Source organism: Chionomys nivalis, chromosome 21 (assembly GCF_950005125.1).
Source record: "Chionomys nivalis chromosome 21, mChiNiv1.1, whole genome shotgun sequence".
Taxonomy (NCBI): Eukaryota; Metazoa; Chordata; class Mammalia; order Rodentia; family Cricetidae; genus Chionomys; species Chionomys nivalis.
The window spans coordinates 32,310,324-32,323,188 of record NC_080106.1 but is presented as its reverse complement, the minus strand read 5'-3'; the positions used below and the strand labels follow the sequence as shown (position 1 = coordinate 32,323,188).

The 12,865-nt window shown below is 46.4% G+C and overlaps 1 protein-coding gene across 1 annotated transcript in view; it reads right to left on the bottom strand.

Moving 5' to 3' along the window:
• The window catches only part of Amfr (autocrine motility factor receptor), a 39,598-nt gene extending 31,689 nt beyond the window's left edge, over positions 1 to 7,909 (bottom strand). The window contains exons 1-2 of the mRNA XM_057753261.1: positions 7,457 to 7,909; positions 638 to 730 (exon numbers count right to left, since the gene is read on the bottom strand). Of these exons, the coding sequence (XP_057609244.1) occupies positions 638 to 730; positions 7,457 to 7,711 (348 nt within the window). The 5' untranslated portion in view covers positions 7,712 to 7,909. The remainder of the gene's footprint in view (positions 1 to 637; positions 731 to 7,456) is intronic.
• Positions 7,910 to 12,865: the final 4,956 nt, after the last annotated feature.

Genomic DNA, 12,865 nt, shown 5'->3' with positions numbered 1-12,865 from the left:
TCAGAGATCCACCTGTCTCTGCCTCCTGAGTGCTGGGATTAAAGTCATGTGCCACCGCTCAGTGAAAACACGACTTCTAATGAGACGTTCTTACACAGTTTCTAAGGAGTACAAACATTTACAAGTTGAAGTTAAAGCTGGGGATACGGTTGAGTGGCACCTGTGATCGCAGCACTCAGGACTGGAAAGCAAAGGCAAGAAGGTCTTGAGTTTGAGGTCAGCAGGACCCCAACACAAAGAATAGAATTACTTTGAGAGTTTAAATGTGACTCTGATTAGATACCTTGAGTTCAGAGAACAAAGTTAACTAGGGGAAAAAAGAGTATCCTCTAGTTCTATCCACTGCAAAGGCAGACACCAGCAGCAATGCTCCTGCTGCCCTTACACAGTGAATACGGCTAGTGTGGACCCTGGTTCTGAACACCACGCCCCAACACAGAAAACCTGGAATTCCGGGTGAACGTCTGTTCCCTAGGCAGGGAAAAGTAGGAGAACCTGAAATATCACTGGCTGTGATTCCTGGCTGTGCCATTGTACAGTGTGGGGTCGCTGACATTTCATGCTTTTCGATATACCTGAAATTACACCAAATTTAATAGTGCTTTTAAATTTTCTTTACAAGAATATGATGGCTTACCTGTCTCTCACTCACTCGAAGAGGACCAAACACAATACACTGGATAAGCTTAGCCACCAACATCAAAACACAGCAAGCAGTGTTCACCAGAACCTGTACACATATCAAAGAAAGAAAGGAAGTTTAGTTCTGGTGAAATACAAACACTGTGTAATGTTTCCTATGAGGAATTAGACGGCCATTCCCAGAACAGAGTCTTCCTGGTTTTCTACCAGTACAAACTAAGTGCTATCAAAGCTAAATAGGGATGGGACGTGGGGAAAGGAGCATCAGCTTCACAGCTCACTGAGTCAGACCCCTGCCCCAGTGGGTACCCTCCAGCAGACCACCCTTCCCTTCCGACTTGACAGGACACTACAGAAACTCTGCACTGTTTCTGTAAAACTGTATGTACCAAGTTTGGCATGATGGCACACACCTGGAATCCACACACTAGGAAAGCTGAGGCAGGAGGACTGGAAGCTCAATCCAGACACCATCCCAATAAATAAACAAATAAATAACCACGCAGAAGTATGGGCCTTCATTCCTACATGAACACTAAGGTAGCTGTTGGCTAACTGGTCTAGAAGTCATCATGATCAGTAAAATCCAGAACTCAAAAATGCTGCCCTGACAAATGGGGAAGGGTAGGAAGACGCACGGTCTGGAAAGAAGTCAGGGCTACAGAATGGAAGGATACTCTGTGACACCAGCGTTAAAACCAAGGCATTCTTCCACTTGCTGAGAAAACTTCCTTCTTGGAAATAATATTAAAATGGTATTTTCAGACCTAAACAGCAAATGGGCAAGTCATCTTTCCCTTACTTTGGCTCCTGCCATTGTTTGGAGATAGATTCCCCCCCCCCCCCCCCAGGTTCCCCTCGAACTAACTTCCTATTCTCCTAGCTCCAGTTTCTAAGCCCTAGGATGACAGGCACGTGCTACCGCGTCCACCTGGTTGTTTCTCTACTTTTAAAAGCAAACTATAAAGGGCAAGGGAGGGAGAGAGGGAGGGAGGAGAGGGAATATGATGAAAAGACCCTGTAAGACAGCAAGCCCCTCACATCCCAGCAGGCTGCCTCTGTATCTCCCAGCACACACTCCTGTGGCAGATCACACATTGGAGATCTAACTCAGTACAAAAAGATTCAATCATGTTTAGTTCTATTCTGTTGCCTAATGGGGCCAAGAAGATATTTTTAAAGGATTAAAACAAAAATAGTTCCACCTTGGGGAAAGAACTATTTGGTATTTAAATCCTTTGATTAATCAGGTGGGGAACCCGGCTCAGAACAACCCAGTGCGCACCTTCAGTCCCAGCACTCGGGAGGCAGGGCAAGCGGATCTCTGTGAGTTCAGAGCTCCAGGCCAGCCACAAACAAAACAAACCCCAGAATTATAAGGAACTTTCAGTTTGGTCCCAGCACACATGGTGAGCATCTCACAACTGCCTGTAACTTTAGGTCGAAAAAAATCTACCATTGCTGGCCTCCATGGGCACTGCGTAGGTGCCCAGAAACACATACATACTTAATATGAAATAAAATCTTTATAAAATGGAGTGGGCTAGAGATGGCTCAGCGGTTAAGAGCACTGGCTATTCTCCTAGAGGACATGGGTTTGACTGCCAGCATCCACGTGGTGTCCCACACTGCCAGTCTCATAACCAACACCTTTCATTGCACACACACAAGTGGTACACAGACATACCACGCACACAGGTAAAACACACATACACATAAAACATAAAATCTCAAGTAAAATTTTAAATAATTTTTATTTATTTAAATAATAAATAAACTGACACCTGACAATGCTCATTTTTAAGGCACTGATGCAGACTTGTAAAAGGAGCACTTCCCTTGGATTTGCCAGTCAGTGAGAATTTCAGTCACATAAAGCAGAGGAAATGTCACCCCAAACCACAACCCTCATACCAAATCTGTCTTCTGCAGGCAAATGGGGTATTTTTAAAAATCAGCTAAACCCCCCAGCTTAACTGTAAGCTGTTTTTAAAAAGGGCTCTTCCTGGTTTACTCTGCATCACATGAGTTCAAACACACAAATGAAACACGTTCAGTGAGTGCTCAAGGACAGGAGAAAGGTAGAAAACGAAGACCTTGAACCTGAACTCAAAAATCAGACTTAGAGTCTATCATTACTTCTCAATCCCAAACAGCACCACTGTACCTCAGTCATAAAACAAAACTTAATTTTATCACTTTCAGTTAAGCTTTTTAAAGTTTTTGACTTAAAAAATATGTATAAAAAGTTTCTTTGGAGGGTGGAAAGATGGCTCAGCAGTTAAGAGCACTTCCTGCTCTATCATAAGCCCTTCTTCAAGTTCCAGCAACCGCGTGGTGGTTCACAAGCACTGCGACTTCAGCTTCAGGGCATCCAACACCTTCTTCTGGCCTCCACTGGACCTGCACTCACATCGGGCGCGCGTGCTCGCGCACACACACGATTTTTCTTCAGTTTTTTTTTTTAAGTTCCAATTTATACTGTCTCCCACCTCCAACAACAAGTCTCTCATAGATAAACATTTCTATTTTAATCTCAGTGGGAGATTTGAAAATTAGCATGTCTAAGTAAAACAGGGCTTGAAAAAGCATATGGAGCCACTCCTCCTGGTGACAGACCTACGAACTACATGAGAGGCTGAAACAGGAGGGCTGCAAATTCAGGGCTACTGAACTAGACCCTGCCTCAAAGAACAGAGGAAAGGGAGGAAAGAAAAGGAGGGACAGGAAAAAGTATATAGTCACTGGGAAGAAAATGTATTAAAAAAAATAACATCCATAAGAAAATGAAACCAACACGGGTTTGGAAGAATTAACACTGTTTGAAGGTTCTGACTAGTGCTTTCCTACACTACCGCAACGACTGCTGACAACGGACGATTCTGTATCTAGTTATAGGGGAAAGTCTTGCTGCTGGAGGTTAAAAGCATTTGTTGCTCTTGCAGAGGACCCACTTAGCTCCCTACACCCATATAATGGTTCACAGCCATCCGGAACGCCTGTTCCAGAGACTCTAATGCCACCTCCTGCCCTCCAAACGCACTAAACATGCATGTGGTGCACATTTTATACATGCCGGCTAAACATTCATACCCATAAAATAAGCCTTACAATGTTTAAAGAAAAAAGTCTTAACTTCACATGTATTGTGTCTCTCCAATAAACGCAGTGACGTCTCCACCTCAGCTGCAAATATGACTGTGGCACCAAGCATGGTGGCCCAGGCCTGCAGCCCTGTCACATTGAGAGTAGGCAACACAGTCTGTCCTGAGCAGACTTGGTCTCCAAAATCAGAAAACAAAACAAAACACTTGAAGAACTCAAAGGGTCCTAACTGGAGCATTCTTCCTTTCTAGTATATGCCAAATCAGATACCTTTGACACTCTTGCATAATTGACACCAGCCCAGATTTCCAGCCCCAGAACTATGGAACAAACTGAGTCTCCAAGAACCATAAAAATCAAAGCTTAGCACTCGGGAGGAAGAGACAGGCAGATCTCTGAGTCAGAGGCCAGCCTGGTACAGAGTGAGTTTCAGAACATGAAGGATTCGTTACACAGAGAAACCATGTCTCAAAAAAAATAAATAAAATAAAAATAAAAAAACACCTCCCCCCCCCAAAAAAACCAAAACCCCCACGAAGCTCAGTTGCAGCAAGCCTGATCTGAGCTGCCGCTTCCTTCGCTCAGACAACAGTGAAGAGCTATTTTAATATTTTATCTGCTCTGTACAGCTTACTAATTTTTTCTCAGAGGCAGAATCCAAACAAGCTAAAAGGCTTCGCCTGTATCATAGCAGAAAAATGGAGCACGAGTCCATCACTGAAGGCTTCGCTGAATAAACACTCATCCAGGAGATCCACATGAGGCACTAATATCAGCCCAGGAAGGGATACATACTTGGTGTGTCAAGGTAACTTTAGATAAAAATTCAAAGGTGCATCCAGGTCACAAAGGGGAGGGGAGGCAGGTGCAGGTGAGAAACAGAAGAGTTTTCACATGAATACATGTGTAATCCATAGAAATGAACTGTGTGAACTACTTGAGACAACCTGGATGTTTCGTAGGTTCCCACTTCAGGCCAGCACCAGTTACGAGAACCTGGCAATGGGAAACAGGTGGCTGGAGACCTACTTTCACTGTCTATCACGTTGGTTTCCTCTGACCTTTGAATTACGAAATTTGTAGCCGCTCAGGAGGCAGATGCAGGCGGAGGGGAGCACTATGAGTTGGGGGCTAGCCTGGTCTACAGTGAGTTCCAGGACAGCCAAGGCTGTTATACAGAGAAATCCTGTCTCAACAAGAAGAATAAAAGAAGAAGTATGAACTGGTAGAATCTGTCCTTTAAATTCTTAAGTTTAGAACTGACCTGGCCAGTTCTGAAATTCCACCTACTTTTCTCGCCGCATGTGGCAGAAGAATGAGAACCCCAAAGAAGGCTGTCAAAAGCGCAGCCACGAGCTACAAGTTAGCCTGGGCCCCACACCTGGAGCTAAGTAAGAGCTTCAAAGGTTTCTCACCTCCTTTCTCACAGCAGGGCTACCTCCTGGTACCCCAGGTACTACTTTTCACCCTGTCAATCTCCCTTTCAAGTCGGCAGAGCTGCCGAGGTCAGGGAGCGCTCTGCAGAACTCCTCCCCAATTCTGTTCGCCCCAGTTCACAGCTTAGGCCCCTTGCCACCTCGCGGCTCAGTGTCCACGGCACCCGCTCCGGTCCTTCCCCACCTCCAAACCCCACCGGGTGCAGTGTGCATCGACCATCACCTCTTATGTTTCGCCTTATTTACATATGAGTCATGTGAGGGTAGGGGAAAGTGCTCTTCACAGCCGTGTCTTCCAGAGGGCTGAAAATAGCATCTCTGAAAGGCTCTGAACTGAGTGTGCTAATACAAAACCTCCTGCAAGGCTGAACTGTGTTCTACAAAGACGAGTTCTGGGGAGCCTAACGCACAACACAGTAACTAATAAGATTTGCAGCTGACAAAGGCCCGGTTCTTGCCCATCTAGCTTGACCTTGGCAGGTTTTCATTTTTGTTTTTATTGGGGAGTACTATATGAATGCCCCTGAGTGGGGCTCAAGAAGCATCCACAAAGGCCCACCACACAGTCACTCAGCAACGCTAGCTGTCAGGCCACAAAGCCGCTCCAGCACAAAGTGGGTGCAAGATGATAAAGTTCTGGGCACACAAGAGAAGTCGGGGCAGTCACGGAACGCCAAAAACGAGCACGTTAAAACTCCAGAAGAGGTGGAAGAAAAACTGCACCGAGTTCAACTGAGAAATAATGACGGGGGGGGGGCACGGGGGGGGCGGATGACCAATTTGCATGCGGCAAGACTGTAGGAAGAAAAAAAAACATTTCTTAAAAACGATTCTCAGAAAAACCAAAAGGCCTTGGGTAATGTTTTATGAAGCAGTATTAACCTTGGAATTTGAACATGGGTTCTGCAAGAAGAAATTTATGATTAAGAAAAAAAATCATTAAACAATACTACTGTCTGTTCTATGGCTACAATAGTGGTTCCTGTTGAGCGTCCTGCTATCTCAGACTGAAAAGAGCGCATCAAGGACTGCCCTACAGTCTTCGAGTCTGTCGAAAGCTCTCGCCACGGAATTTTAAGTTGTTTACCCTGTCACACAAATGCACAGAGATCTGAAATTAAACAAGATGTGAACTGAATTCTTTCTCTCCTCCATTTGGTAAAGAACGGCTCATCTCTACACAGGAGTAGAGAAATGGGAACTTTACCCTTCACTGCCTCCTGTTAAACTATTTATCAAAGGACCGGGCGGCTTAATCTACAGCCCCCGGAGTTCACAAATCCCTCTGCCTCCTGATGAAGCACAGTGGGAGTAATTATAACAAATGAGTTGCTGATAATTCCACCAACTTAGAATATTAACCCCTCAGTCATTCGCAGCTTGCTCTAGGCGCCAAGCGAGAACTCGGAGAGACGATCCCACAAGCCATAGTAAATCCAAGTGACAAATTTTAAATCCTAGAGCAACTTTTCATATTTCCGAGGGTTTACAGACGAGCCATTCAAGTTCAAGGTGAGAGCAAAATTTCCGCACATCTGCCCAGCCTGAAATGATGTAATAAACGAAGACAGTACTTGTGCCATGTGAACGTTGCTTATCTCGCCCGGACAGAACAAACTAGAAACCTTGTTTGAAAATGGACCGCTAAGGGAGAAATCGAGTTCAAAGCAGACGCTGCCGCACCGATCAGAATGTTTTGCTGCCTTCAGTCACCAGAGGGAACAGTCACCAACCACCGGTAAAAGAAAAAGGACGCAGGTGGTTTGTTTGCTTCGTTCCACAGCGCCCGCCGGAGGGGTAATCCATTACCAAATAGCAACCTTTCAAAGTTGTCTTCTTTAGAGTTAAATGTCTGTCCCAACCCGTCCAAACGCTTAAAATGTCCCCCTAACTCTCGGCCCTCTCTTCCTCGAGAACCCGCCCACAACACCGCCGAGCTGGACGCCACTGGCCCCGGCACTTGCCCCGCTGCCCTGGAGTCCGCGGGCCGGGCCCGACCGCCCTTCCGTGGGCCGGCCGTTCAGCCCGGCGACGCGGCCCCTTCCCTCCGCGGCTCGCTATGCTCGGAGCGCCGCTCGGCCTCCAGCCCCACGCGAGAGGGGTCAGCTCGGCCTCCAGCCCCACGCGAGAGGGGTCAGCTCGTGCCCCCCCCCCCGCCCCCGGCCTCCCCAGCCCGGGTCAGCGCCCGGCCACGCCCCCCGCGGATAAAGGGTGACATGGCGGCCCCCGCTCGCTCGTCCGCCCGCCCGCGCCCGGCCCGCAGCCTCGCTCACCCACACGAACAGGCTGTCCGACAGCAGGTACTGGGCCACGTCGCGGGCCCGGGGGCCGCCGGCGGCCAGACGCGACGGCACGAGCGCCTCGGGCTGCAGCGGGGCCGTTAGCGGCTCCGGCTCGCCGGACCCGGCCTCCGGCTGGCTGAGGGCGCGGTAGGCGCTGACGATGGTGCCGAGCAAGGCCAGGCCGCTGAGGCCCGTGTAGGTGCGGAGGCTGGGCCACGGGAAGCGCTCGAGGAAGAGCAGCGGCATGGCGGCGGCGGCGGGCTCCGGCGCCCGGGGCTCCCCGCGCTGCGGCCAGGCGCCTGCGGCGGCCTCGCGAACGGCGGCGCCCACGGGCTCTGGCGTCGCTGCCGCCGCCGCCGCGCCGGGCCGGGCCGGGTCGCTCCTGGCTGCTCGCGCCGCTCCGCCCCGCGCCGCTCCCGCTGCTGCCCCTGCCGGCGCGGAAGAGCCTCGGCGGACTCGGGGCGGGCCGCCGCCCCTAGCGGGACGCGGGCGGGACGGGCGCGGGGGCGCGGCCTTCGTCCCCCGCCCCCAGCGGGCGCGCCACAGCCCCACGGGCCCCGGACCGGGCCTAGGGCCCCGCGTCCCGACGCCCTGCAGCATCCTTGGCGACCCTGGGCCCACTGACGCCGCGGACGCGCCCCAGCCGGACTCCGGAGTGAACCCGGCCCGTGGGCAATGACGACAGGCCTGTGTGCGTGGCCGGGCGGCAAGGTGTGGTACCCAGGCCCCTGGCCCCTTGTCCCTTGTTCCGCCCAGGCAAAGCAGGTAAACGCGTCCCACCATCCTGTGGGCTTCCCTGGTGTCCTCAAGAGGGAACATGATGCTTAGGAAATAATAGGAGCCTTGGCCACCTCTTTAATCGGGTCCTAACTCTCTGTTCACAAATAGCCGCGAGTAGACTATTTTTAAAACGGAGATAGTTTAACAGGAAATAAAAATATGCTCCCTTTTATGCTACAAGTAGAATGTAAAATGGTACTGGGCTTCTTGGAAAATGCCTGTTCCTCGAAGTTAACCAAAGAGTGACCATTTGACCTGGCAGTTACCTGGCTTAAACATCTAAGCGAAATGAAAACGTACAACCACACAAAACTACAACACAGAGGTTACAGTAGCTTTATTCCTAATAAGTCAGAGGGGGGAAACTCCAATGTAATATAGTGTTTGAAAATGAAGTATGTATACATGCTACAATATAAGAGAGCGTGGAGATATGGCCTAGTCAAGCCACACACAGTGTCTAAGCAGTATGCAATCCCACCCATATGGCAACTACATGGAGAGTAAAGGGGAGTATGAGCGAACTGGAGGTGAAAGGTTGGGGTACTAGTTTCCTGAAGCGATGATGTTCTAAAATTGTTGTTATACACCTATTACACTAAAAGACACTGAATTATTCAAGTTAGGTCTTTGTATATGAAGTACATAAAATAACCTGGGGTATATGCTTCTTAGTCGTATTCGCAAGCCAGGCAATAGTGCCTATCCCAGAATGTATGCTCTGTAAATAGCTTGTGGGCTTTTCAAAAATTTCGAAAGGGGCTAAATTGCCTTTAAAGTATTTTTCATGCCAAATATCATTTTGAGACAAGGTTTTTCTTTGTAGCCTTGACTGTCCTGAAACTCACTCTGTAGACCAAGCTGGCCTACGAGATCCGCCTGCCTTTGTCTCCCAAGTACTGGGTTTAAAGGTGTGCACCACCACTGCCCGGCTCTATTTCTACTCATAGAAGTAGTAGTCCATAAAAATTTTTTAATCTGAAAATTAGCCACCACTTTGTAATAATTCTTAAAAACACCTTGTTAAAAGTCTTCATATGCTTATCTCTTTGGTTGTCTCTCCAGTCATTTGCAAGATAGCTCAGCAGCAGATAAAGCATTTGCTACAAATCCTAGTGACCTGGGTTTGATTCCCATAACTCCCAGAAGTTATCCTCTGACTTCCCTATTGTGTGCACACACACACACTCACGTAAAAATAAAACACTGAATGTTGTGGAATATTCGTTGAAAATGTGTTACATTCAGTTTATGCTGTCGAATATTTGTTTATTGATGCAAAGATGCATTGCATTCTTTTATGTTGCATTTGTTTAACTCTGTAAAGCTGTGTTACTTTGCCTGCCTAAAACACCGGATTGGTCTAATAAAGAGCTGAACGGCCAAGCTAGGCAGGAGAGAGAAACATGCAAGACTGGCAGGCAGACAGAATAAATAGGAGGAGAACACTAGGGAAGAGAGGGAGGAGAGGATGCCAGGGGCCAGCCACACAGCTATCCACGGAGTAAGAAGGAAAGAAAGATATATAGAATAAAGAAAGGTAAAAAGCTCAGAAGCAAAATGTAGTTAAAGAGAAACAGGATAATTTAAGTTAGAAAAGCTGACTAGAAACAAGCCAAGCTAAGACTGGGCAATCATAACAAGAATAAGTCTCCAGGTGTTTATTTGGGAGCTGGGTGGCAGACCCCCAAAGAGAAAACAAAACAAAACAAAAGAAAATAACTACAACCAAGCCTTAACACTATTGTCCAAATAATGGAAAGCTTTATTCTGAAGAAATGAGGATGGTAATTTCCCAGGGAAGTGTTCTACTTCACAAGGTCAGATCTGAGTCACCGTGATTTTTAAACCATACACATTTGTGATTCACATCTGATCCAAGCCACAAAAGAGTAATATTAGATTCCAAACTTGTCCTCTCATATTGCCAATAACAGAGCTGCCTTTTTAATCTCAGAAGCTTGAGCTTTCTGAAGTCCAACATGTGTAACAGGTGAAGTTAATCCAACCCAGCTGCATTTTACAAGATTGCAAAAGACTTTAAATGTTTTTTTGGGGTTGTGTGTGTGTGTGGTTTTGTTTGTTTGTTTTTGCTAGAAGAGTCTTTGTTCTATTTCTTTTCCCCTCAAAAAAAGTTCTTTGCCCCTCATCCTTCTCTCAAGGAGCTGTTTGAGACACTTGTTCTTACTCTAGCCCAGTCTGGCCTCCAGTTTGAGGCAGTTCTGCCTGAACCTCCTAAATGTTGGAGGATAACAGGCATGAACCACTACACCCAATGAGCTCCCATTGATCTCTGTCTCTGCCTCCCCTTCTCCTCCTCCCTCTCCTGTCTCTGCATTACTGGAAGGTTTCTTTTTAATAGGGTCTGGATAGTTTTGAACTCCTGAAGTGACAAGCCTGCCTCAACTTGTGGAGTATGCCACAGAGTAAGTACCAGTCTTATGATTGGTTTTGTGTTTTTCAAGAACTAACGAACCCTATAAAGTCTTTTTAAAGATTTATTATGCATATTTATGTGTCTGTGCCTGCATGAATTTATGTTTAACGTGTATGCAGGTGCCCACCAGGTTTCAGATCCTCTGGAACTGCAATCACAGGCAGTTGTGAGCTGCCATGTGGGTGCTGAGATTCAAACCTAGATCTTCTGGAAGAGTAGCCAGTGTTCTTAAACTGCTGAGCCATCTCTCCAAAATCTTTTTTTTTTTTTTTTTTTTTTTTTTGGTTTTTCGAGACAGGGTTTCTCTGTGGCTTTGGAGCTCTCTCCAAAATCTTAACCAAAAGCCAGATTACAGTAGTTCACACTTATAATCCTATAGATGAAGAAGCGGTCGCTAGTGATATGACAGTATGTAGTCAACACACTAACTGTGTTGTGACTTTCAGTATCCTAGGCTCTGAATCCAGTGACTCCATCAACTGCAGGTAACTGAATCTACTAAGGACATGCTAAGGGACAAGAAAAGAGTGGGAAGGGGAGGACAGCATCCACAGCCCGGATCATCAGGTCCTTGCCACTATGCCAAGCTGGTCCCTTACCCAGTGGACCTGACCACAGACAAGGAAACATCAAGTTTAGCACCCCACCACACAGGACTATCCCAAACGATGAGTTGTTCAGTTTTAAATGCTTTTATTGAAATAAGAACTTAAAAAAAAAAAATGACCATTTTAGTCAAACTTTGGCTTTACAAATATAAAAATATAACCAAAACTCCAGTTTCTTTATACATTCCTATAAACAAACCAGGAAAGTGCTCAAAGCCACAACTGTAAATGGTACTTGTGGGTGTATATATATAAAACCAGCTTTTCTGTTTGGGAAGAACATGGATGGAACCCAGAGCTTTCTAGGCAAGCACTCTCACTGAACAACATTGCTAGCAAAGAAGTTTTTGAACACATTACTCTTTCTCTCAACAGAACAGTATAATTTATGCATTTCTCCAATTTAGCTCTAGCTTTGATAAATACCTTAATACCACTAAATACATTTAGCTGCCTTAATCTTCATACATCTGGGGGTTTTTGTTGATGTTTTTTCTCAAAATAGGCATATGTGTGTTAATATTAAGTTGAATTTAATGGCTCAAACTGAATCAGAGCTTATATTTAAATAGAGGCAAACTTGAGTGAGTCCAGTTTAACCCAAGTGATAGCTAACAAGTGGAATGTTTTAGAAAATCAAATCTTAAGCTACAGAAGCTGAATAAGCTTCTTTAACAGTGTAGCACAGAAAACTGAAAATTCAGGCCGGGCGGTGGTGGCGCACACCTTTAATCCCAGCACTCGGGAGGCAGAGACAGGCGGATCTCTGTGAGTTCGAGACCAGCCTGGTCTACAAGAGCTAGTTCCAGGACAGGCTCCAAAACCACAGAGAAACCCTGTCTCAAAAAAACCAAAAAAAAAAAGAAAGAAAGAAAGAAAGAAAGAAAGAAAGAAAGAAAGAAAGAAAGAAAGAAAGAAAGAAAGAAAGAAAAGAAAACTGAAAATTCTCTGCATCAGTCAGCACTCCACATGCTGTCCCAAACACTAAGAATTAGTAAAAGCTTCTAAGTTTGAGGAGCTCAGATATGGAGAGGCTACTCAAGCATTTCATCTTAACTGACAAAGCAGGTGCTTTAAAAATGAAGTTCTGGGGCTGGAGAGATGGCTCAGCGATTAAGAGCACTCTGGCTGCTCTTCCAGAGGTTCAATTCTCAGTACCCACGTGGCAACTCACAACTGGAACTCTACTTCCAGGAGATTTGACACCTTCAAACTAAAGCACATAAAGTTAAATTAAAAAAAAAAACAAAATTCCAAAATAAAAAATGAAATCCTAAATGCCATTACTCCCTTGTACACTGAGGGGTGCTCAAACACAAGGGAACATGGGAATTCTAGCAGGCCTTTAGAAGAGCCAGGAGGGCTGGAGACAGCTCAATGGTTAAAAGCAGTAGATTCCCAGCATTCACCTAGCAGCTCACAACTGTGTCTACCTACAGTCCCAGGAGAGCTGATGCCCTCTTCTGCTGCCCACGGACACTGTACACCTATGGTGCAGAGATGTACATGCAGGCATCACATCCATACATGCTTTCTTTAAAAAGAATACAAACTAATGTGCAGAGTCTGTGCCAT